Genomic DNA, 27,619 nt, shown 5'->3' with positions numbered 1-27,619 from the left:
GCAAAATGGGGATTATAAAATTTGAGCTGTCAACTTTTCAGAGTTGTAAAGATCAGATAAGGAACTGAATATAAAAATCCCACAGGAAGGTTGGAATTAACTTGGCAGCTCTAAAATGTTTACCTCATTTTTGTTTCATTATGGCACATTAATATTTCCTTTAATGTTAGGATCTCAAAGAAGATTATTTTACCTGATTATTATCATACAAGAGATTAAAAATCAGAAATAAATTTGCAAGTGTAGTCCGATGATCAAGGTTAGGGATATTTGCTGCTTGAAACCTAATGAGATAATAAGTGATTCTATTCATGTGAGTAGGGCTGACATAAAAATGAAGCTGGATTGTCTCATTAGGGTAAAGTGCAGTGAGCTGATTGTAACACTAGCCTCTTCTTCTGCTCAGTGAGCTCTGCGTGGCTCCAAGGGAGCCCAAGGTATCTAAGTAAACAAACACAAAGCTGTGCCCAGTGTGCTGTCGGGCAGGACTTCTCTCTTTCTTTTTCTTTTTTTTTTTTAAGGCAGGGTTTTTCACTCTGTTACCCAGGCTGGAGTGCAGTGGTGCCATCATAGCTCACTGCAGCCTCGACCTCCTGGGCTCAGGTGATCCTCCTCTCTCAGCCTCTTGAGTAGCTGGGCGCCACTACTCACAGGTGTGAGCCACCATGCCTGGCCAATTTCTTTGAATTATTTGTAGAGATGGGGCTTACTATGTTGACCAGACCAGTCTCAAACTCCTGAGCTCAATCAGCCCTCCTGCCTCAGCCTCCCAAAGTGCTGGGATTACAGGCACGAGCTACCACGCCCAGCCTTCTCACATTTTATTGTGCTTACCTGGAACCACCTGAGGATGTTGTTAAAATGATGATAGTGATTAAGGAGGTCTGAGGCAGGGCCCCAGATTCTGAATGCCTGACAAGCTCACAGGTGATGCAGATGTTGGTGGATTTCAGACCACACTTTCTTGCCTCTAGTGTAGAGTAGTGATTTCTCAAAGTATGATCTTAGGGTATATATTAGTCTGCTTGGGCTACCACAACAAAATACTACAGGCTATGTGGTTTAAATAACAGAAGTTTACCTTCCCACAGTTCTGCAGGCTGGAAGTCCAAGGTCAAGGTGTCAGCAGAGTTCTATTTACACTGAGGGCTCTCTTCCTGGCTTGCAGATGGCTGCTGTGTCCTCACATGGCCTTTCTTCTGAGTGATTTCTTTTTTTTCCTCTTCCTCTAAGGCCACCTCTTCCTCTAAGATTAGGCCTCCTATCTAAACTATGGACTTTAGTTAAAAATAATGTATCATTGGCTCAATTGTAAAAATGTACCACACTAATACCAGATGTTAACAACAGGGAAAACTCGGGGAGGGGTTACTGGAGAGAGGGTACATGGGAATTCTGTATGCTCGTTTTTTCTTTTGAAAACCAAAAAGTGCTCTAAAAGTCTATTAATTAAAAAATAAATTACATTCTAAGATCTCCCCACCAAACTCAGTGAATCCATCCACAGGCTGGAGCAGAGGAGTTTTTAATCTGTTTAGGTGATTCTTACGTATGTTAAAGTTTAAGAACCATCAAGAAGCAACTGAAAGCTATAGTGTTTTAATCAGATGAATGTGAGTTCAAATCTCAGCTGCACCTCTTCACAGCTGGCTGTCTTTGGGCTACTTAACCTCTCTGAGTCTCAGTCTCATTTTAAAATCAGGGTAAGAAAAAGTATATATGATGATTTTTCTTAGAACTAATTCATACAATGACATAGAGTTTTTAGCACAGTGCATAGGTGCATAGTGTAAGTGCTCAACAATTATGAAATAATAGAAGTTTTACTGTTACTGCCTAAGTTCTGGTGAGCCAGGGAGAATTGTGCCAAAATGTAACGGGCTTTCAGAAAAGACAAAGCAATAAAGGTAATAAGCAATAAAAAATCAGGAAATAATAAAAGTAATGCTGGATGCTTCTACAACATTCCATGGTTTATATATAGCTTTCACTTTCTTTCCCTGACTTGATCCTGACAATGACCTTGTGAAGCAGAAATTCCCCTTTTTACAGAAGAGGAACTGAAGCTTAGAAATGATCAGTGACTTTCTGGAGGACACAGAACTAGGAAATGTCAGAGTCTAGAGCATCAAAATTCTAGTCCAGGGTGACAGTACACTGTAGTAATTAAATGTGGGAGCTCTTGAGTCAGACTGTTGGGTTCAAAGCCCAGATATACCGAGCACTATTATAAAACTGGCAAACCAGTTCCCTTCTCTGAGGCTTAATTTCTTCACTAGTTAAATAGAGATAATAACAGTGCTTATCTCCCAGTGCTTTGTAAAGATTAAATGAAATAATGTTCATAAAGTCTGAGATTCATGGCTGGCACATGGTGAGTTTCCTATTTCTGCACTCAATTTTGAATATGGTTCCTTGAGGGAAAAATACGCATCCATGCTATACAGAAAGTAATTTAGGGTTAGTCGGAGAAGGTGGCAATCTCTGTGCATGTGTCTTGAGGTTGGGAAGACAGGCTAGGATTGCTACAGCCTTGGAGGAGTAATAAGAAGCTGGCACAGCATGCTGTGGCCTATGAAGCTCTTCTCTATAACTATTCGAAGTACTTAAGAGCCAATAAGGAGATGGTACAAGCAAGACAGAGACATCTTGGACTTTTGGTCCCAAATATAAAAAATGACAGTGAATGTGGCAGTAAAAAGATAATTATTCTGTGATGTTTGGCAATGACTAAGAATCGAAGTAAAAAGGTCTGGATTTGGAATTTGTAGTAGCTAAAATCCCATACAAATATTTTGGAAATATATTAATATTATATATTGATTATATTATATAATACAATATTTATATATTAATATATTACAAACTTCTTCAGCTCAGTGTCTACTTTACATGATTCGGTTGTCTTCTTTATAATTAGTCAAGGGGTAAACATTTAGTAGGGCCAACATGGGCAGATATTCATTGGATAAGATTTGAAGGGCAGTTTGGTCCAACAAAATGTTCTGCATATTTTGGAGATGAAAAAGGAGTTGTGTATTACTTCCCATACTGTGAGGGAAGTTTGCTTAGATCTGTTGTAGAATATAGTGGTGCCATTTCTTCTTTGAGTTCATCATGACAAAATTTGGTGATGATAATGGTGATAACTATTACGATGGTAGCTCTTACTGACTCTCTGTGCCAGGGGCCATCCTAAACACTTTACATATGCTGCCTCATATAATCTTTCCCAATAGTTAAGTAGACACTATTCTTTTCTTTACTTTTTTTTTTTTTTTTTTTTTGAGACAGAGTCTTGCTCTGTTACCCAGGCTGGAGTGCAATGGCATGATCTCGGCTCACTGCAACCTCCGCCTCCCAGGTTCAAGTGGTTCTCCTGCCTCAGCCTGTTGAGTAGCTGGGATTATAGGCATGCACCACCACACCTGGCTAATTTTTGTATCGTTAGTAGAGTTGGGGTTCCACCATGTTGGCCAGGCTGGTCTCGAACTCCTGACCTCAGGTGATCTGCCCACTTTGGCCTCCCAAAGTGCTGGGATAACAGGCGTGAGCCACCTTGCCCGGCTGACACTATTATTTTCTTCATTTTACAGTGAGAAAACTGAGGGAGGTTATTAGTCTTCAAACATACAGCTTGTTCACAGTTGGAACTGGAATTCCAACCCAGGCTGCAGAATCCAAACCAGCATGCTCAAGTAGCTTTAGAAGTCATCATATAGAAGATAAAATTTGGAGTTGGACAAGTATTAGTGATTCAAAGTTGTGGGTGGTTTCTGGAAAGGGTGCTAGCTACAGAAAAAGAGAAAGAAGTAGTTGGTCAGTAAGTTGGAAGTTTGCTATGAGAAGTCTGCAGAAGAGGGAGAAGGTGGAACGTGACAGAATCGAATGATTGAATCTGATAGAATGGGCAGCGAAAAGACTTGTTATGAGGAAGCTGGCAAGTGGGAAGAATGCATTGGCTGTAAAAGTATGCAGACAAAATTCAATAAATGTTTACACTGCACATGATCACATCCTCTCTGACTCTCTCTCCTGTTACCCTTTCCTCCTCTCAATGTACTTCAGCCCTGTCAGCTTCCTGGTTGCCCTGCAAACATGCTGTTCTTATGTTAGCTCTTGCTGTTCTCTCTGCTTGGAAGTTCTTTTTCCCTTGAGATGCCCATAGCTGGCTCCTCACTTTCATCAGGTTTCCACTTAAGTGTTGCCTCTTTCATAAAGCCCTCATGGACCCCCTATATAAAAGTGATCTCCCTAGCAGATCACTTCCGATTCCTTGATTTATTGTCAGTCTCTCTGCCTTCTAGATAGTCAGCCAATAACTGAGGGTCTTTGTTGTATTCACTGGTATCCCAGAGCCTATGACTTGTACACAGCAGTTACTAGATGTTTGCTGTATAATGAAAAAACAACTGTTTAGTGAAGACCAACTATGTGCAAGGAAGTTTTCTAATTGCTTTGTCAATATAATATTGTTCTCAACTTCAAGAATCAGGGTTGCCTGTCTTTATACAGTGATTGCTACATGCCAGCCACGGCTCTAAGCCCTTTGCATCTATTGATTTTCTTAAATCCTCACAACAAAACAATAATGTAGGTACCAGTTATAGCTGATATTTGTACCAGGCCACACGATTATGAAGTAGTGGAACTAGGATTTGAACCCAGAGAATGGGGGTGTCAGCATCTGTCTCCTTAACAATGAACTAAAAGAGTAAGAGGCTCTCAAGAAATATACAAATACATGCTGTAAGGGCTGAAAGGACTAAATAAATCGCTCGTGGGTTTGGGGGTGGGGAGAAGGGCAATAACGTGTCAATTGAGACCTACTTGGAGAAGGGGAAGATTTCACCTGGTGACAGTGTGTATAAATAATCCAGCAGCCATAGGGAGGGCAAATAGTTTCACAAACACTTAGAAGTGGCTTCTACCCAAGTCATGGCCAACTGACCTTGCTGCTGAGAGTGAGAGGGAATTTTAATTCAGTTTGCCTGGAGAACGCGTCAACTTGACCTTTCTTCTGAAAAGAGAGGCTTCATGCACTTGACTCTTGGGGACACAGAAATCTGCATTTTAATTTTGACATCTCAAACAGTAACCATGGCCACAAGTGATCTATTGGTTTCTCTTTACCTTCCCAACTATTCCCGGCCTTACGGTGCTTTAGAAGGGCAAATGACCCTTGGGGTGGTGAGCGATACCTCCTGGTTGACCTGCCTGGGAGATCTCAGATGAAACCCCCCACATGAATGCTTCTCCAAAATGCCACCAGTCTATGCCACCCCCTCTCTCCAAGGTGGTACTCTGCACCTCAGCTCTGCGATGCTCACCTGGAGTCTAGAGCCAGTGTTTCCCCACTTAGCAGAGTCGCATGACCGGTTCTAGCTTCAATGGGGAAAGTTTCCTGCCTAGGAGTTCTGGCGCTCTGCCCGGCTCCGGAGAAGGGCATCTCCTTGCGCTTCCTCTCTGGTGTCCTTCGAACTCAACCTAACTTTGTGCAGCAGTGTTTCCAGTCTAGCTGTCCGAGTTGGAGCCCCTGGGGGACGCAGCGGCGCATTGAGAAGGCGCGGCGCCTTCGAGCCCCTCCCCAGAGCAGGCGCTGCTCGCAGTGACAAGGGGTCTTACAGGCGCTCGCTGAGAGCCGCTGGCAACTCCCGGGGGTGCCCTGCCCAGCCCGAAGTCACCTCGGGTCTCTTTCGGGTCCATCTGCTCTGTCGCCAGAGGCACCGCGCCACCCGCTGCGCTTTCCTCTCCCCGCACCACCACCCCCCGCACCCCCAGTCCGGTGACTTGGCAGCAGGTGGCAGGGGCGGCGCCCACGCGGGCGAGGGGCTAGGGTCCCCGCACTCGAGCCGCCTGTGCAGCCCGCCCGCTTCCAGCCGCCGGCGCCGAGCTGCCTGCGCCTCGGCCTCCCGCGCAGCCCCGCGCGCCCCCGCCGCCAAGGGCCGCGCAGCGCCCTCGGCGCCCCCCGCCGGCCTCCGCCCGCACTTGCAGCCGGCTCCGCGCGCCCTGCCAGCTGCCGCCGCCGAAGCTCTTGCTCCCAGCGCCACGGACGCCCCCGGGCTAAGCGGCGGTGCGCTCCCGTGCAGACCTGTCGACAGACGCCCCTGGCCGGTGGGCTCTCGAGTCTCGCTCCTGCACCCTGCGTCCCCAGACATGAATGTGAGGAGGGTGGAAAGCATTTCGGCTCAGTTGGAGGAGGCCAGCTCCACAGGCGGTAGGATTCAATAAGCTTGCGAGCGGGCGCCCGCTTCCGCCCTCCTTCCCTAGCGAGCCAAGACGGCTGCCCCTTCCCTTCCTCGGCTGGGGACGCTTGTTGCCTTCGCTGCATGAGACACAGTCACCTAGCGTGACTGGGAAGGGGAGGTGGGAGCGGCAGGACTGGGGTGCAAAGGAGAGGGGGGTGCATGCAAGATCCAGGTCGGGGAAGAAAAGATGTTTGAAGTGTGTTTGAAACTCGCCGGTGGCAGGGTCCCCTGCGATCCTGTGCGTACTTTTGCCTTCTCTGAAAATTTCCGAGGTTGTTTATGCATCCACCAGATGACTCCAGACCGCACGCTTCCTTCCCCTAACACCTGGGGGTTAATGAGCTGAAATAGTATTGATACTCTCCTTCCACTTTTCCTTCGTGCCCCCACACGTTTCTTCATTACAACTGTATTTTTGTCCCCTGGTAATATACTGGCGGCATCTTGCCCATGTCAGATTCTGAAGCAGGAGCGTATGGCTTGTTTTATGGCTAGCTTCAGTTTAGTGTGTTCAGAGAAAATGGTCCTCAGTGACACTTGCAAATAATTTATATACAGTATAGACTTGGAAAGGTATCGGGGACTGTGTTAAGAGCTTGGCTTTCAGAGAAACGTGCGTTCTGCGAAAGCAGGGAGAAATGTTTTGCTGTTTGGTGGGATCCATAGAGAAATAGGGGACGATGCCCTCCCACAAAGCGTCTTGGGTTGCATCGATTTGTTATTAGGTGGTTTTGATGTGTACAGAGTATTTTACAGGAGCCAGAAATAGAATGGAAGTGATTTTGGGGCACATGAGAGTGATAAAGGACTGGACCTCTCCCGGATTACATAAGCTAATGGGGCACATATGGCTATAGCATGGTTTGCGTTTAGAGGATGAAAAACTTGGACTCGAGGGCTGTAAACTTGCAAGGGAAGAGGTGTTTCCACTTGCTGCATCGCTTAGTACTCAGGGAAATGGAGTCACCTCAACAACTTGAGTCAATCATTCGAATTTATGGCCATGAGAAATGGAAATGGACACCGTCCCTTTCTTTTCTTCACTCCAATAGTTAAGGTCATTGTAACCGGGAGGACACTAGTCTCACTTGAATATGAAATTTTAAACAGAACAGTCTTAATCCTTTTGTACTGGAAAAAGTAATATGAACATCACCTGTAAAGCCCCACATTTGACTTGTAACTGTGTTTAGTTCTGTTTTCACTTATGCCCACTCATTACGAGCCAAGCATATGTAGAATATCTCTTGTGAGAAATACTTACAATCTTTAAGAGATCAAATGTTTCCTGAGTGGCGTGTTTAATGTAGAGGGCTGAGTAGTTGTTGGGTGTTGAGTTGAGTTCGTAGGGTCTCTGTCTTTGCAGTTCTTTAGAATAAACAGGGTAGAGGGCTAGCGCTGTCCTATTAGAGACTCATTCACACACACGGCAGCCCAGGGAACTCAAGGCTGGAGCAGATGGCAGGAATGTCGTCTCAGGATCTGGATGGCTTGCATTGCTTGGCTCCTCAGTGACCACAGCTCTTTGACTGTGCCTGTTCTTCCATCAACTGGATGGGGATTGAATCAGCATGTCTGGTCTATGCACAGGGCCATGGGTGGCCATAATCACTATAAATGAGAAATGAAGATGAAGTCACACCTGGGGAGTAGTATACATTTAAAAAAGCAAACCGTTTAGTGCTTCTCCAGAATCAGCATGTGTTCACTTTTTATTTAGAGAACAGCAATATGCTGATTTATACCTTGGCTAAGGTGAGACCAAAGTGATGGGTTGTCTGGCTGAGAATTGATTTGACACCTGTTTCTTGAATTGTATTCACAAATTTTTAGTTGGTTGTCATAGGATGGGAAGAATAAAGAAAAAATAGTTTGGATTATCTTTTTTATTCTTGTTGATATTGCTTCAAAGCTAATATTAGAGAATGATCCCCAAATATGTAATATTATTTTCACCAAACATATGCATAAGTACTTTGCTTACTTGTGATCAGATATAGGGTGGTTTTTACTAATCCTGGGATGAGAAAGGATGATTTTTAAAGGCTTAAACTCTGTCTTCCATTTTTGTTTTAAAATGATAGTCCCGATCTCTTGTTCTCTTTCCAATAAGTAGGCTATTTATATAACTTCCAAACTATCTTGTACTATGATACAGTTTTTCCTTGAATATGTATCTCTGGGATGGAGGTTTATAAGATGATTTAGCTGGAATCTAAGCAAAATTTAACTGGAAGATCTAACTGAGAGAAATGTAGGTGGATGATAGAGAAATCAAGAATTAGAGAAGTGTGAGTCTGTGTGTGTGTGTGTGTGTATGTGTGTGTATTTTATGACTTGACTTAGAGATAGAACACTGTGAAAAATGGTTTGCTGAAAGGCAAAGGATGAAACTACATGAATGGAAAGTAGAGAGGAAATGATGGAAATGACAGAACAGAGTCGAGTTGCAATTCTGCAACTTTATAATAATTTAGTTTAAAAAGTTCATTCTATACTCTCTTCTCAACAAGTAAACTCATCTAATATGCTAACTGATGAACACCACCTGTAAATCACTGTAATTGACATTGTTAATGCCAGAGAGGACTGAAAATGGGCGAGTTGGGCATAAGTACATACAAGTAGAGAAGGTTTCTTACAAATTAGAGTGCTCACTTTTGCCCTGCCAGCTTCCATGTTAAACCCAAAGCCTGACCAAAATACATTTTTCATTTCATTGTCTAATCCCATTATTTTGCACTCCTGCTATAAAATCAGATGTAATCCTGCTAACAGTGGAGAGACAGAGGGAGATGATAATTCAACTATGTTTGAAAGAGAATCAGAAATAAGGTCAGAGGAAAAAAAAAACCTACAAAATTATTCATTGGTGTCCTTAATTTGTGCCATCTAACTTAGGGATGGCAGATGTTATGTGATGTAATCTACAACTAAAAATGAGGAAAATGTGTGTTTACTCAAGAGAGTAAAAAAATCTCTTCAATTTTGAATTGTCATTTGATGGCTGTATCGTGGATTTGGCTTACGTTTCATGTTTTTTAAAAATAAGGCAAACTCAAATTAGTAATTCCACAAGGGTAATATTGAAAAATCTGTTTATTCTGAATCCATGAAAATATTTTCATCATACAATCATTATTTATGTCATATAAATGTAAGGGGTGTACTAAACAAATGATAGGACGAAGTGTTGAAATTCAGCCACCCTCTCTCACCAGGGCTGAAGTTTATGCCCTCTCATAAAATAAAGCTGTGGATGGTTTGGAAATTAATGAGCCATGCAATATAAAATATGTATGCAAGATTTCTGGAGAATTGTAGGCCAGATAGTGGTTGATTGTTTTGAAGATATATTTCTGGGCTTAAATTATTAAGCCCTTCTTATTATTTTTTGTCCTTTTATTTATTTTTCGTGTTCTCACTTTTTCCAGAACATGTGAATAATATTGCTTTTCAATAATACATAGCAGAATGTGCTTTTTTACTTAATAGCCTCTCTTCTTAACGACTATTTCAAGTAGATTAACTTGTGAGGCGGGGAGGGGGTTGTGGGGAGATGAGTATTTTATTTGTTCAAGGATCCTTTGCAAGTCTGAAAAATCTTTTAAAATTATATAACTGTACCCATTATTATAAATTAGTTCACCCTTGGGCATTGAAGCACCCATTTGCTTTCCAAAAGTATTCATTTGGTTAAAGGTCCTGAGGGACTTTTCTCAATTCATGTCCTCCTGAACTCACTGGGATGTTTCATGCTGTTTACCAACATGTCTTGGAAGACTGTGAGCTCTGTGAGAGCAGAAGCATTCTGTCCTGTCCACCACTTTATCCCCAGTATTGAGCATGAAGTCTGACTTGTGATATTTGCTCAACAACAGATATTGAATGAATGAAGCCTTTCCCACTTGCACTGAATTATTCTCCTTTCTCTGATTTCTCTCAGATCTCTCTCTCTCTTTTTTTTTTTTTTTTTTTTTGAGACAGAGTCTCATTCTGTTGCCCAGGCTGGAGTGCAGTGGTGTGACCTTGGCTCGCTGCAATCTCTGCCTCTTGGGTTCAAGCAATTCTCCTGCCTCAGCCTCCCAAGTAGCCAGGATCACAGGTGCTCCCGACACCATGCCCGACTAATTTTTTTTTCTTTCTTTTTTTTTTTTTTTTTTTTTGTGGAGATGGAGTTTCACCATGTTGGCCAGGCTGGTTTTGAACTCCTGACCTCAAGCGATCTGCCCGCCTCGGCCTCCCAAAGTGCTAGGATTACAGGCGTGAGCTACCTCACCCAGCCAGGTCTCCTTTTATGATACTTACTTCCTCTTTTTGACCACTTTGTGCAGCCTTTCACATGGTTGTCTTTTAATTATCTTCTCCCTCTATACTCTCTTCCTAATCAAAGTGTGGCTTCGATTCTTATTTTGATGGGGAGTTATCTCTTGAGTGTATAGTCTGCTCCATTCCTCTTCTGCTGGTCAGACTCATAAGAAAGTTTTACCAGCACCTTAAAGTCAGTATGTCTAAAAAGACATGCTCTATCTTCTAAAAACAATTATTGTGGCAACATTTTTTGAGGCATGTTGTTAAAAAAAAAAAAAAAGCAAAAGAGTCTTCTTCTCTATGGTATTCTCATCATGATGAATAAGTCACCAAGACTTATTGGTTCTTTCTGTATTTTATATCTGTCTCTTCCTTCAATTTCCATTTCTACCACCAAGACTATGTTCTCAGCATCCTTTCTAGGCCATGATGGTTACATCCTATTTGCACTAACTGCTTCTCCCCACTCAAAACCAACTAAATTTACTGAAACCTAACTTGAGTCATAGAATTCTCCTGCACAAAATCTTTTAATGCCCCCCTCCATTACTTATATAATCAAAAATACAAATTCCTTAGCTTGATTTTCAAGGCTCCTACAATGCAGTGATAGCTTTCCATCCTAACATTTTCTTTCATGACGCAGCTAGGTCTACACCTTGATCTGGCTAAACTGAACTGTTCCCTGGTCTCCAAACATATCTCTTTTTTTCTTTCTTTCTTTTCTTTTGAATCAGAGTCTCACTCTGTTGCGCAGGCTGGAGTGCAGTGGTGCCATTATGGGTCACTGCAGCCTTGAACTCCTGGCCTCAAACAATCCTTCTGCCTCAGCCTCCTGAGTAGCTGGGACCATAACCAGCTATATCTCCTGTTTTACCCACTGCTTAGAATTAACTTCCTGCCCTCACATTGCCCGACGAAAATCTGTATATCCATCAAGCACATCTGAAATGTTGTGTCCTCCTCTTGCAGCCTTACTGATTTCTCCCTGACTCCTCCCCAAATAATTATTCTTTGAATTTTCATAAGTTTTTCTTTTATTGTTGATATAGATCTGAATGACAAGGCAGAATTAACTGGTCATAGTTTGTCTTATTTGCAGATATTCTGTTGACTTTTTGATGGCAAGTAGTACCATGCAAGAATTACTAATTTTTGTACCCCTAGTAAGCACTTGCACAATGCTTCACAAACTAGTAGACATTTAGACCAGGAATGGTGGCCCACACTTGTAATCTCAGCACTTTGGGAGGCTGAGGCTGGCAGATCGCCTGAGGTCAGGAGTTTGAGACCAGCCTGGCCAACATGATGAAACCCATTCTCTACTAAAAATACAAAAATTAGCTGGGCGTGGTGGCGGACACTTGTAATCCCAGCTACTTGGGAGGCTGAGGCAGGGACAATCGCTTGAACCCAGGAGGCAGAGGTTGCAGTGAGCCTAGATCACACCATTGCACTCCTGCCTGGGCGACAGAATGAGACTCTGTCTCAAAAACAAAACATAACAAAACAAAACAAAAAACTAGTAGATATTTAAACATATTGATTGAATTAAATCACATTGTCCCATGGTAGACCCACCAAAGACCAAAGTTACAATTCACATTTGATTGCATGTTAAGCCGTTGGCTGGAAGTGACTTTTGGCTCCATGTCATTACATTCAGTGAACTGTGTTTATGAGCACAGTACATGGCATCAGGATAATGCTCCTTTGAACTGTGCATGTTCTTGCATCTATAGCACCATGACTATCAGAGTGCACACTGTTTCTGAAAAAGAGCTTAATAGATGCCTAGTGGTTTTGTGTATTTAGGGCAGTCATCAGTGTCGTCTTTGGGTGTTGTTGCTGTGACATTGCCTCGTTCTTACTCCCTTCCACATCAGTGATCACCTCCAACATCGGTAGTCTGAGGGGCCTCACATCTTCTGGCCGCTAACCCCACAAATGGTCCTTTGTAAATTTCCCCTCAGTGAGCGAATGCCTACACCACCACATCCACCACCATTATTCTCATCAGATGATAGATCCTTGCATTACAGCAGTGGATGTGGAAAGGAATGGGAAAATTTAAAAAGACGTGGAGATGTCATTCAGTGTATATACACCCATTTCCTTAGGTGCATTTCCTTTTATATCAGATTTCACAGTGAAAAATCAGGCTGTATTGAGAGGGAAGTAAGTGGGAAGTGAAAAGTGTGTCAAGGCTGAGACAGGCAGAAGTTCAGCTCCTTTGCTGTCATTGCTGTGGCTGTATCTCCTCTTCTTGCCCAGTCTTTTCACCATAGGCTGTGCTATATGCGCACACATGCACATAGCATTAGAAAACCTGAAAAAGGGGTGACTATCGGTATTTAAACATGAAAGCTCTTCACACACTCTGACAATATAAGGAATAATTTGAACATGGATATAAATATAGAATTTTCCATATTGAGCATTTGGCCTTCATGCTCATGTTAAAACTGATTTTTCTTCCTGAACGAACACAGCCAGTGTGGTTGAATGGCTCTCTCATTAGAAATAGGTTGTCAGTTTAAATACCCTTTGGATATGTTATTTGGATGACCTTTTGGAAACTTCTCTCCCTCTACCTGTCCCACCCCAATTATTTATTTAGGTAAAAATAAGTCCTCAAAACATTTTACAGCAACAATTTGTAACTTTTTGATTATCTGAAATTTGTATTAGCTTAGGGAAATGTCCCCTTTTGTATTCAGGCGGCATCTGCTCATGAAAAGTCTTTAGGGAATTAGATCTGTTTTTTTTTTTTTTTTTAATAGGTCTTTACTTTAAACAGGTTTTGGAGGAAAAATAGACTTCCATCTCCAGATGTCAACAGTTCTTAATATTTTGAAGGAGCTTTTGAGTGAAGCAGTTTATTTAAGAAGTGACATTATCATAGCCCAGATCAGAATCAAAGTCAGATTGGACTGATAGCAGTATCTACTGCAGTCTAATGACGATTCCCACACAATCTATGTCTTTTTTTGTTGTGCTGTTTGTACATTGTTACATATGATAAGATGTCTGAAGATCTTATTATTTTGTTTTTTTAAAAGAAAAGACATGACTTCCAAATGTCTTCATGAGTTTCATAATAATATTGGGTATATATAGCATATGTAGCTCTTAAACTGACCTACATCTCCAAATAGATTTTCTGCCAGGGGTTTTATTTTGAGTTATAACTTTTTATAATTTAATGAATATTCATTATGATAGCATGAGAAATTACTTTAAAAAATGGTCTAGCCCATACCTTTTATCCATGCTTTTGCATATGGTAATTCACTCCGTGAATAAAAGTGTCTTATGGTTACATCTAAAGGTAAAGATACAGGGTTGTATTCCAACCCATTCTACTGTAGTGGAACTGATCCTCCAGTCTTCTTGTGTCCACATGGAATTTGAGAAAAAAAAAATAATAGAGAACTAACAGACATTTATAAAACAACTCTGTGAGATATAGCATTAAGAACAAGTTAAATTTGGAGAGAAGTTTAATTTAGAGAAATTTTAATTTAATTTAGAAAGGCGAGAATATATGAAGTAGCCATTGAGTTTAATGTTGCTGTTTCTTTCTTTTTTCCTCTGTACAATGGTGGTAATGATATCTACTTGTAGCTTATAAAGATCCTGTAATGATGAAATGAGATCAATTCAGCAAATATTTACAAAGAAACTACTTAGTATTGGGATGACTGAGACATAGAGTCTACTTCTAGAGAGCTTACTGTTTATCCAAGATTTAGTAACTGAATATGCACGAGGCATTGATAGTCAAGTTGAGGAGAAAATAAATGCCTAAACATGTTTATTTTAAAATATTCATTCTCATAACAGAGTTAAGGATGAAGTGAGATGGATATTTAAAAGCAAAATTACTTCCAGTTGGTATAAGTGCTGTTCCTGTCCAAGTGGAAGCACACAGTGATATTGAACTTGACCTTTTCCTCTTTGGGGTCCTATAGAATAAAGCTACGAGAAGAAGTGGGTTTGAAGTTCTGTGTTTGTTCTATTGTCCATTTCCTCCTGCCCTCTACCGATTTTTCTAATTGTAATATGGGTTTGTCTTTCAGTCACCTAAAGACATTACATTATCTAAGGTATTTTAAAGATTTTAAAAACCTTCTTTGATACTGGAAGTCTGTAAAGAAATGCACCTTTTTCATAAAACAAATATGATTTTGAAGCTTAGAGAGTGCAAGTGAGCTATAACTTCTGTTTAAAGATAATCCTAAAGGAATTGAAAATGCTCAGGTCTCTTATTGGGAATTTACATGATGTTCTGGTGTAGGCAGAGGCATTTCAAATTGGTGTAGGAATTTTCAAATTAAATAGGATGTTTCTCTAATTTTTAAACTTAATTTTGGGAATCACTTATTGTAGGAATATTATTATACATCATCTAATATTTCAAGCACTTGTGAAAGTCACATTCTGCTCAACTTTTCTCACATCCTTTCCAAGAATTTTAAATCACTTTTTCCATATCATCTATTTTCATAAACTCCCTTTAATTTGAAGATGAGTCTTTTCTACTGTGATGCACAGTATTATTGCAGTGGTTATCTGTTCCCTGTCCGCTCATGGTCCAGTTTCATCAGGATTTTCTGCTGAAGTCATGATATCTGAAAGAGTTGGCACAGACTCTGAAACGCAGGTGCACTGCGTTAATTTAAAAGTTGTGGGGAGGAAAATCTTGGGGATGAGTATAAAACAATGAGAGTGCAGAACCAGGCATTGAGAAACATGGAAAAAGGAAGCCGGAAACTGTAAAATACAATATCCAGGGACATGGAGTGAGGGAATTCTCTTGCTGTGGGTTTATAGAATAAATCTCACTTTTTAAATGGAGATGTTGTAAGATAGTTTTTAAGAAAGGGCACACATCTAAACTGGGACGCTGGAAGGTAATAAATACTAGCACTTCTGATGTAATTTAAGTACAGGAGTCACCGCTACACCCCATAAGTCCTCTAGTTAAAGTTATGGATGTAACCTCCAAATGAAAATTAGTCATTAAAAAGTATTTTGAAAATTGTTGTTCACCTCTCAGAATAAACAGTGAGAATGAAAAATCCACCACCACTACACTGGGAAGATTAAACTGTAAAAGTGTAAGACTAACTTGTTAGAAGAATTGCAATTTAAAACATAGCTTTATTTATCCTTGGATCCCTGAGCATGAGATTGTGGCCTTCCATAACTACTATTACAGCAAAATTTTAGATCTCAATGACAGTTATAATTTCAGCCTTAATGCAATTTGTGTTGTGATAGTTTTAGAAATATTTTTGAGAATGTTATTAAACAATCATTCATTTAAAATGCATTTATCAATTACCTACTATATGAGAGACACTGTGCTAGTAAATATTTCAGAATATAAAAAGATATGTTAATTGTTTAGGGTATAGGAATTAAACATTTAAATCATATCTTCCTTCTCTACCCCAGACTTCTACTTGACCCAAATTGTATATTAATTACATAGCGTATGTTAGTTTATTTCATCTTCAAAGCCACGTGCTAAATACCTTCCTAGGACCCCATCGTATGTTCTTAATGAAGGATATCAGTAGTTGCAGTCCTTGTCTTCTGTGAAATAATAAGCTGAAGGAACACACAGTAAATCTATCATAATCACATGGTTTGTTGTTGAGTGATAGTGGTTTTTTAGAATCGTGTATATACAACACAATCGTGTATAATACAGAATCGTGCATAATACAGAATCATGTATAATGCAACACAAACCTTATATAGAAAAAGAGCATTATTCTGTAGACTAAATAATATTACTACTCCTTTATATCAGTAGGGGCTTCCCCAAATGTGAGCCAATTGATTCTTTCACAAAACATATACTGAACATTCACTTCCCAAGTATTCCTCTAAGTACTAGAATATAGAGTTGAAAAATATCCCATAGAAAAGAAGCCCTGAATCTAAAGAGATAGACATGAGAGAGGAAAATTGGAACTTGAAAAGCCCTGTAGTAACACTAAGCACAGACTGCTTTGAAAACAGGTATAAGTCACACTATGCAAGCGGGACAGAGTCATAGAAAGCTGCTTAGACTAGATAGGACTGGAGGATGAGAATGAATTTTTCAGAGAGAGATGGCAGGTGAATTATGAATGTTTCAGGCAGGGAGAGCTGTGGTCCTGAGGCTGGACCAAGAGAACATGGTACTACAATCAGGGAACAGTAAGAATTTTGTGTGGTTTTGTGGGAATGTGTGGGGTAGAAGAAAACTGTGAGATGGGAAGCTGGACAGTAGTCACAGTCAAGATGTGATGCAGTGTGAAAACTACTGATAGATTTCGATCAAGAGCAGAGCATGACCACATTTGCACACTGGGAATATAACTGGTGATGTAACCAGTGGACAAAAAGGGAGTAAAACAGCAGGCAGAGACCTGCTGTGGCATAGCTGCAGGTGAGACATAATGAAGGACAGAGCAAGGCATTGGTCATGCAGTGGAGGGCAGAGAGTACACATCAGACAAATAGAGGATAAGAGCAACTCTCGGTTTCTGGCCAGGGAAACTGTTGGCTGGCATACATTTACCAAGATGAGAAATACAGAGAAGGAGAGTCGGTTGAAAAAAACCTGAATGGTCAGTTTTGGAGAACAATGAAATTTAAGGGCTTCTTGGATATCAAAGTGGAGAAGATGCCCAATAGGTTTTGGGCCGTATGGGTTGGAACATGATACTGAGATTCAATTTTGTGGATAGAAGACCATCAAATTTCACAAAAAGTGACAGAATGAAGGGAATTAATTTTGCATAGCTGTGTAGGAAGTACCATTAGTTGGGATATCATGAGGAGGAGGTCCCATTAGTGTAGGCAAGAGAAAACAAATGTTTGAACAAGGGTAAAGGCAGTGGGAATGGAAAGGTGAGGTGGCTGTTGTGGGGGAGAAAGATGGCAAGGTTGGTGACTGTGATACTTTGTGGTGCTGTGGTAAGAGACAAGGAATATAGGAGGAGGAGTGGGTTTTGGAGGGAAGATAATGTGTTCATTTTTAGAAATATTGATTTTGAGATGCTGGGAAAACATCCAGGTCAAACTGTCCCAAAGGCAGATGGAAATGTAGAGTTCAAGTTTAATCCATTTCAGAGAAGCACACATTTATTACACATCCAGCATTGTGATGAGTATTAGGAATAGAGAGATGAATGAGGCACAGTCTTGCTCCCAAGAAGCTGGCTGTCAAATTAAACTGGGACCCCAGTTTGGGAACTAGTTGCAGAAAGATAATGGTAACTGAAGTCATGAACTGGATAAGGAATAGAGTCTAGAGTCAGAACTGTAAAGAATGAGGGTGGGAGATGGAAGTGAAACCTGGGAAACGTGTTATACCTGGAGAAGAAATTGTAGAGGTAAGTGACCTCCAATGAATGGGGGTCAGTGCCTGGCACGTAGAAGGCCCATATTTGTTAACTAACAGGGAAAAAGAGAGTTTTAAAAATCCAGAGCTGGCTAATAGAATGAACTGCTGCAGAACATTAATGGAAGGTGAGGATTGGTGGCTAAGGATAAGACTTTGGAGTCAGAATTAGGATTCACATACTGTGCCTGCTATCACATGACCTTGAGAAGCCACATGGCCTCTCTGTAGTTTAGTTTCTTAATGTGTGCCTGGACCATTCTTGCCCCATAATTCTGTTGCTTTTCTTCCTCATTTCATTTGGGTCTCTGTTGATATGGTTCTTCTCTGATGACTTCATCTAATATAACAACCCATCCTGTGTCTCTTGTATTAGTCTGTTCTCACACTGCTAATAAAGACATATCTGAGACTGGGTAATTTATAAAGGAAAGAGGTTTAATTGACTCACATTCCACATGGCTGGGTAGACCTCACAATCATGGCAGAAGACAAGGAAGAACAAAGCCACATCTTACTTGGCAGCAGGCAAAGAGAACGAGAGCCAAGCAAAAGGGGAAACCCCTTATAAAACCATCAGATCTTGTGAGACTTATTCACCATCATGAGAACAGTATGGGGGGACTGCCCCATGATTCAATTATCTCTCATTGAATTCCGTGTGGGAATTATGGGAGCTACAATTCAAGATGAGATTTGGGTGGCACACAGCCAAACTATATCATCTCTCAATCCCTCTCATCTCTCAATCTCTTTACCCTGCTTTACTTTCCTTCATAGTTTTTATATACTTCGTAAAAGAAAAAAATATAGACATATCATACATGCTATACTGTTATTTTATAATGCTGTTTTATATATACTATGTGTGTGTAGCTATATATGTGCACACACATATATGTGTATATATATATATGTAATCTTCATTTCTTTTGGGTATATTTGTTTCTTTTCTACTGTCTTTCTATGAAAATGTACTGAAATCTATGTTGAGTTGTGAATCAATGAAGAGAACCTATATCACCAGGTTGCACTGAGGATTAACTGAATTAATGCATATGAAGTGCTTACCACAGTGCCTGACAAATAGATAAGGCCCTATAAATGTGAGTTGTGGTCATTTTTATAATTATTTGGCCTGAGAAAAATGTTCTTTAATCATGAGGATGAGAAGTCAGGAGAGAGGAAAGATTGGGAATGTGTGGGGGTCATGGAGGGAGGGAGATCTGAGGAAGTGACATTTGCTCTCTGGAAGGGATAAATCTGGTCCTCTAGTGCAGACGGGAACAGGAGGTCACTCTGGGGTGACCTGTTGGGGAAGATTCTGTGGAAGAGCTGGACTCTGAATAGCCGGTGGAGTTCAGAGGGATTGAGAAGAAGCATTTAGTGGGGAGGCATGAATAAATGTGTAAGGACAGAAGTTTGGATGGCATAGGTGGTGACCTGAGAAGTGATGAGGCTGTGACATGAGATTGGAGAGTCTAAGAAATGTGGATTTTATGCAGTGGGCAGGCATTTAAGGTTTCTGAGGACAACAATGGCATAATAAAAGTGATGCTTTAGGAAGAGTCATCTTGTCTGATGTAAATGAAAGATTAAAGAAGGGAGAGTCTCTCCAGGTGGAAAGGTCATTGAGAAGTCATCAAAGTTGTCGAGGCTTTAAGTAGGAAGGTCTAGTTCGAGAAGGGTGTTAGTGGCAGGTTCTTGGGGCATTGTGGTTGGTCTTTGTAACTGATTGAATGTGTGGGTGGAGTTAGGTGGGAGATCAAGGAGGAGCAGGAGTCAAGGGCATGCACCTAGGCAGGCTCTGTACTCCAGCTGGGGTGACTGATGAAGGCCTTTGCTTATGGTGATGGGAGGATATTATTCAGATGACAGAAGACAGAAGAAGGAGATTGTGTGTGTGTTTGTACATGTGCATGCACATAAGGTCAAAAGCATTGAGTTCAATATTATATTTGGGGTGTTAGAGGAATACCCTGGTAAGAGGGACATTCAAGCAATTTTGAATATCCTTTTTATTGATAAGTAAATCGAGGCTCAAAGGGGTTAAGCAACTTGCCCAAAGTCACACATCTAGTGATTGGGAGAGTGGGTGTATTTATTAACCAAGGCATCGTGGCTCCACAGCCTGTACTCTGAACTCTTATTTCTTGACTGTCCTGCCTGGACAGGGAAGGACAGGGGAAGAGTGGGAAGAGTGGAGGGTGGCACGTGGTACTCTGAGCTGAGCTAGAATTGTTCTGGGAGGACTGGGCTTGGCTTAGTTGAATTAGTGCTTGTTGTCCAGTTTGGTGCTGCATGCAGTTAAAGAGCAAATGAAGTGGAAAATCTCCCTGTGGGTTTCTATATTATATACAGAATAGAGGTCTTATATAGTTTGGATATTTTCTCCCCTTTAAATCTTATGTTTAATTGTGACCTCCAGTGTTGAAGATGGAGCCTGGTGGGAAGTGATTACATGGGAAGAGGAAACCTTAGTACCTAGCTTTGTGGGTTTGGGAAAAAGAACCATTAAATGCTTGAGGGGTTTGGATGGCAATGAAAGTAACCTGCAGGGCTTGAGTTGAAGGAATTGATGAAAATGACCACTGTGGACAAACTAGTGCCTGATAAGAGTCTGGGGCAACCTAGTCATTGGAAGTGCAGTGCATAGGCAAGCTTCTGAAGGATGTATCTCATCCTGTGCAAAGAGATTTTTATCTGGAGCATTGCATTTGCGTAGTTGCTTGTACTCCCTTCCGTCCACTGCTTGATCACGCACCTGCATTTCCAACCCCCTCCAAGGACAATGGGCAAAGGGAATCTTGCTAAGACTAACCAGCTCAGAATATATAACATTACTGCAAGCAATGAACTTCAGCTATCATCTGTCCTGCCAGAATAAGTCATGAATCCTTTCAATATTGTGCCTTAATGAAAGCAGTTTTAATTAATTGTTCAGTGTCTGCCAACCCAGAGTAAAGATGCCATAGCACTTTCAGGACCCATTGAGGCACTCAAATATTTGTTGACCAGTGGAATATGAAGTGCCTTTAAAGGCACTGATAAAACAGCAGTCAAGTATTATTTTAACTATTAGGTAAGTCTCATATTTCTGCCATCATCATATTAAATTAGCAAGTACTTAGGCAGCTCAGAGGCAAACTATTTTTCTCTCTGGGTGTCAGGACACATTTCATTCAACTTCACTCCAATGAACACATTTATTTATCACTTCTTATAAATCAAACATTGTGCTGTGTGCTTTGGAGTTACAGATACCTTCCCTGTCCTCACAGATGGCTAGCAAGGAAGAAAGACCTTGAAAAATACATTCTGAGTATGCTGAGTTTTTCAGAAAAGCAAGCACAGGAGGCTATAGGAACATATGGGAAAAAGACTTAATATGTTTTATAGGTCAGAAAATAATGATTAAAGGAATTAGAAATTGGGTCGACATTTGAATTACTCTGAGAGATAGAGAAGAACAAGGTTAGAGAACATACGTGAAATAAGGAGGTCCTTCCCGTCCCCCCATTCCACCCCTGCGGAAAGACAGAAAGTGACAAAAGATAAGGTCCAGATGGCTAAGAGTCTGACTTTTATTAAATACTTGGACTTTATTCTAAGAGCAATGAGAAGTGATCACAGGTTTTAAGCAGGGGAACAAGATAACCAAATAGTCACATCACATTATCTGATCTTGGTCCCTACACCCAGCAAAAAACCGAAGACAATATTTCTATAATCAGCAAACTGTAGATCATGTCTTTGTACTACTTACCCTTGTGATATCTGGAATAATTTTTTCATTTTCTCTATTTTGGAGTTCAGTTTTTGTTTTTGTTTTTTTTCATTTACCTTTTCTTTTCTTTTTTTTTTTTTTGAGACGGAGTCTCGCTCTGTCGCCCAGGCTGGAGTGCAGTGGCGCAATCTCGGCTCACTGCAAGCTCCGCCTCCCGGGTTCACTCCATTCTCCTGCCTCAGCCTCTCCCAGTAGCTGGGACTGCAGGCGCCCGCCACCACGCCCGGCTAATTTTTTTTGTATTTTTATTAGAGACGGGGTTTCACCGTGGTCTCGATCTCCTGACCTCGTGATCCACCCGCCTCGGCCTCCCAAAGTGCTGGGATTACAAGCGTGAGCCACCGTGCCCGGCCCCATTTACCTTTTCTTTTACGCTTTGCTTTACCTCTGAAATCTGACTGTGGTCTGTTACTTAGAACTCACGATTAGTCATCTGGTGTCTAGGTCAGCAGTTCTCCAAAATGTTTTGATCATGGACCCCTATCTGTAAAAAATCTAGGGCATGTTCCTCATTTTTATAGATTTTTTCATAGATTATACATGTATACATTTAGAAGTATGTATGCTAATTAGTAATAGAGCTTGTCTCCTTTTTTTCTTAGATAATAGTAGACACAATGGCAGTAGTAATAGTTTATGGCTGATTCCAGGTGTACACACCCAGTGATGATCACACCAGACTTAGGATTTCACTGGTCTGGTTCACCTCATCCTTGCATCTGACCTTTAAAGTAAGGCATGCTTAGTTGACTGGCCCGAAAGTTTTGATTTCTGTCAGAACAGCAGTAAAGTGATACCGGTAACCTCTTGTACAGGCATTTCTCTTTATGCTTTACTAGTATAAAGAGAAAAGTCTGATATAGAAGACTTTAAAGCCTAAAACAAACCAGTGAGCTGCAAAGAACTATCAGCAATGTGCAATTGTATGAGCAGGTAACTTCCCTATATATTTATCTGTTTGCTAACACAAATAGCAAGTATCACATAGGTAATGATACCTTGCAATCTCTTATTAACTATTCATCCTTCCTCAAGGCTTCAGGCCCGTTGCTGTTGTTCCTGTTCCAACTGAGAACTTTTCCTCATGGATCAGACTCTGCATTGTCCTTTTGTGTTAGTGGCAAATTCTTTGTTTTCTGAGTTTCTCACTGTTTCACTCATGACACATGTATCAGTTACAGAGAAGCCTAAATCTCTCTGTCTACAAAATACTCAAAGATTACATTAGATACTCATGGTACTAGTGCCTATTTTAGAAAGGCATGTGGTATAGGTTACCACACTAACATGTGGATATTTTCTGACTCAACCACACAGAGCTTGTCTGTGGTTTTTCTGTTTCTTGAATCCATGCAGTATGGGTCTGATGTCTGCTGACTTGTGGAGAAACTGAGTCAATATTGGTCTACCCAACTACAATGTGTAATTGTATACTGTCTCTTGGAAGGGTTCCTACAGGCATCTAAAGAAAAGGAGAGGATGTGGAGAAATAGGAACACTTTTACACTGTTGGTGGGACTGTAAACTAGTTCAACCATTGTGGAGGTCAGTGTGGCGATTCTTCAGGGATCTAGAACTAGAAATACCATTTGACCTAGCAATCCCATTACTGGGTATATACCCAAAGGATTATAAATCATGCTGCTATAAAGACACATGCACACGTATGTTTATTGCGGCACTATGCACAATAGGGAAGGCTTGGAACCAATCCAAATGTCCAACAATAATAGACTGGATTAAGAAAATGTGGCACATATACACCATGGAATACTATGCAGCCATAAAAATGAAGAGTTCATGTCCTTTGTAGGGACATGGATGAAGCTGGAAACCATCATTCTCAGCAAACTATCCCAAGGACAAAAAACCAAACACCGCATGTTCTCACTCATAGATGGGAATTGAACAATGAGAACACATGGACACAGGAAGGGGAACATCACACACTGGGTCCTGTTGTGGGGTGGGGGGAGGGGGGAGGGATAGCATTAGGAAATATACCTAATGTTAAATGATGAGTTAATGGGTGCAGCACACCAACATGGCACATGTATACATATGTAACAAACCTGCACATTGTGCACATGTACCCTAAAACTTAAAGTATAATTAAAAAAAAAAAGAAAAGGATAGTTTTCATAAAAAAAAAAAAGCTGAGCTTCAATCATTTAAAGCTCCTATAGTAGGTGCATATTTCTGTCACTGGTGCAAAGAAGTAAAAGATGGGCTCTAGTTGAGATGTTGTTCTATAATGACATGCAAAAGCTACCACAGTAAGATTAGTTAACACTCTGATTTTGTAATGGCCTTACTGATGATTTAAACGTCTCCAAATCATGACTGAGGTTTACTAATCATAATTTGTTCTCAGCAATTGAGACTCCATGAGTTTAGAGTTTGTCTGTTTTGTTCAGTATATGGCATAAGCTTAGAACAGGGCCTGCTGATGGTTGGCTCTCAAATACTCATTGAATTAATAAACCGTCACAAAAGACTAGCACCTGCTTGCAATTCATTGGGAGAGAGGGACACGTGGACAAGTAGCTCTTAGAGCAACATGACGTAAGTCCTAAAATCGAGCCAGCTACAAAGTTTCATGGAAGCAAAGGTGCAGGAACAACTACCTACTTAGAGAAGCTAAGGAAACGTTGCAGAAGGAAATGACATCCCAATGGGATCTTAAAAAACTGTGTTGAGATTTATCAAGTGGAGGAGAGAGAAAGGGATTTAGAGGTAGGATCAGCCTGTGCAAAGGTTCAGATTTGTTTGAAAAATCGAGCCATAGTCAGGGAATGGTGAGAGGTCCATGTGGCTTGAATATTGGCAGTGTAGAAAAATGTATCCAAAAGTAAGACTGGAAAGGTAGATGGTAGTAGACTATTTCAGAGCCTTGCTTTTATGACTGAGGAGTTTAAACTAAAATCTGCAGGCTCTTGAATGGTGTTAAGCAAGGTAAAGTCAATTGATTCTGTTTAGCAGGAAATTATGAGGCAGTTCCATAGAAGTCATGGGAACTAGTTAGAAAAATGGTACGAACAATATAGACCAGGAGACCTGAATTAAAGCAGTATGGAAGGTAGAGAAGAGGTGTTGCATTTAAGAGATATAGTAGCAGGTATAATCAAGAAGACATTCTGTATCAGAATAAGAGGAAGAAAAGTAGGAGTAGAGAAGTTTTCCACATGTCTAGCTTTAATCTTCAGTGGAATCCTTGAGGATATGGCTGCTTTAGTATATATTGAGGTTGGGATACTTGCAAATAATGTAAGATAGCCAGCTCATGGTTGAAGGTGTGTGTCTTGATCCCAGAAGGGGCTAGAAATACACATTTAGGAGCCAGTGGATTGCAGATACAGCCATGCGAACAGAAGAGGTCACTTAGGAGGAGAATAGAGCTTAGAATGTACTACTAGAGGAATAGACTAGAATTAAGTGACTGCAACAGGAGAAGGAATCAGAGATGGAACATGCAGGGAGATAAAAGGAATGACAGCCAAGAGTAGTACTGTGGACGCCAAGGCAAGGGAAGTTTTCCAATATTTGGCCAATTATCTTAAGTGCTTTGCATGGTTAAGTAAAATGAAAATTGAAAGGATTTGGCAGTTAGGAGTTGAAGCAATTTAAGTGGGGCAGAAGCCAGATTGCAGTGGGCTTGGATATGAGTAAGGAGATTAAGGAGATGTGGGAGAGCAGGTGTAGACAATTCTTTTAAGAAGTTTAGCTGAGAAAGAAAAGGAATAGACTGAGCAGTTCTTGGGAGTAACTACTGGCTGGTTCATTTTGTTTAGCAGGAAAAATTTGGGCATGTTTATAGGCATTGGCCTCATTAGAACAGTGTTTGAGTAGTGGAGAATGATGGCGTAAAAGCACAACAGAAAGAACTATTCTTCTTTTAGAGCCCTATTGTACCTTGTATATGCCATATAGACACATGGTGCAATTGGCTATTTCAATTTTAACTACTTGTAAAAATACTGAAAAATGTAGACAGTAACAAATACCTCGGGATTCCTGCCCCAAATTGCTAGTTAACAATTATTGAAAATATTTGCTTCCAGCCTTTTTTTCCATAAAATAAATAAAATGTTAGCCATAAAGTTGACATATTTATTATCGCCTACAACATTGCCTTTTCAATTGCCTCTCCTCTGCAGTTACAGCCACTACCATGAATTTGGTGTGTATCTTTCCCATTAATTTTAATATCTTTTATCTGGACATGTCAGTATGTATGAGCAGTGTTTAATGTGTTTTATGTGTATGTTTTTAAACTTACACAAATGGTGTATTTTAAGACTTTTTCACTTGGCATTATGTTTTTGAGATCTAGCTGCATTGGTGGATATAGTTTACTCTTCCTAAGTGCTGAATACTATTTGTGTAATACTTTATTGCTGTATATGTCTCTCTAAGAGGATGAGTTGTTCTGGGGCAGAGATGGGATGTTGTTTATGTTTATACCCTCAGTTTGTAGATATACATTGACTAAGTGTGTAAGTGGGTAGTTAGGTTGATCTTGGGAAGGAATATGGGGTATTGAGGCTCTTCTTGGAGACATTAGGGAAGAAATTAGGTTTGGGGAGGACCTATGCAACAGATTTACATTCTGCGAAATAGGAGGAAGCATCATTTTCAGAGAAGGGGGATTAGGATTTGAGAAGTGTGTCATGGATTTATAATCCTTTGCTTAATCAGGGGGAGATTATCCCAAATAGATACTATTTCTGCAAGAGTCAGGCATACACTGTAGGCTCTCTTCATTTGGGCTTTACGAATGATTAGAACTAGAAAACACCAACTAGCTTCTAGAATATTAGTTTGTTTACCACAAACTCTTCTAATTTATGTGTTCGTTTAGCATTAGGTGAAAAGGTGACTTACTCTTTGATTACAGGGTATTTTGTGATTTAAATCTGTCTTTAGGTTTCTGGAAAGCATTCATCCAGTTGTCACTTGTGCTCTTATTAAAGATATGCTGGGTGTGATGAATTGGGCTGTTTTATGTATTTTAATCTATTTTGTATGTTAATAACCCACCATGGCTTATATGCAAGATCATTTTTAAGTTTCACAGTCTGTGTGTGAGTATTGTGAAGTCATCTAGCAGTGTCCAAGGGCTCCAGAGGGTAACTCAGGGTATTAGGTCTTGCTAGCCCAAGCTGACTCTTTAATTCATCACTGATCCAAACCAGGGGTTTATTCTCTAGATCCAAAGGGAAAAGAAAACTTCAGTATGGTGTGTATATATATATATATATATATATAGAGAGAGAGAGAGAGAGAGTCTAATCTGGACTAGGCACTTTTCCAGTTACTGAGTGGGTGAGAAGAGAAAGGATCCAAAAATGAAGATCATATTTTTGCTATGATTATTATACTTATAACCTATGTAGGCAGACTGCTTGGAGAGGGCTTAACATTTATTTTGCTCTTGTAGGTGTCAGGCCCTGTTTTAGAGTGTACATGTATAAATGGTTTAGATCGTTGTATCCACATCATGTGGGTGAGTATTGTCATCATTCCACAGATACAGGGACTGAGGTTTGTGCAGTAATTGTCAGAGCATGTGGATAGTGGATTTAATGTCCTTCTGACTCCAAAGCCTTTGTTCTTTCTACTCTTTATCAGATTCTCCCAAATTTGTATAGAAGACTGATACATCTCCCATATTCATTAGAAACAATGTAATGTGACTTGAATATTACACATGCAAATAAAAAAGTAAACCGATTACTTGTAACTCATTCTCTAGTCACAGCATTATAAATACACTGTGTTGAAATTTATTGGGATGCCCCAGCTCTAAGGTGGGTTATGGCCATTCATGAGGCCAAGACATGGATACAGGTCTTCAGGAGCTCTCAC

The 27,619-nt window shown here is 40.5% G+C and overlaps 1 protein-coding gene across 4 annotated transcripts in view; it reads left to right on the top strand.

The window, feature by feature from the left end:
- The first annotated feature begins 5,967 nt into the window (after positions 1-5,967).
- Positions 5,968-27,619, top strand: part of KCNIP4 (potassium voltage-gated channel interacting protein 4) — a 1,214,216-nt gene continuing 1,192,564 nt past the window's right edge. For 2 of the 4 annotated variants that reach the window (XM_063619454.1, XM_055246095.2), the window contains exon 1: positions 5,970-6,217. In XM_063619454.1, coding sequence (XP_063475524.1) covers positions 6,157-6,217 — 61 coding nt within the window. In that variant the 5' untranslated portion in view covers positions 5,970-6,156. Of the gene's footprint in view, positions 6,218-27,619 lie in introns of all 4 variants that reach the window. The other 2 variants (XM_063619451.1, XM_055246096.2) reach the window with 2 other exon arrangements.

Source organism: Symphalangus syndactylus, chromosome 16, assembly GCF_028878055.3.
Source record: "Symphalangus syndactylus isolate Jambi chromosome 16, NHGRI_mSymSyn1-v2.1_pri, whole genome shotgun sequence".
Lineage (NCBI taxonomy): Eukaryota > Metazoa > Chordata > Mammalia > Primates > Hylobatidae > Symphalangus > Symphalangus syndactylus.
This window is presented reverse-complemented; position numbering and strand designations above follow the sequence as displayed.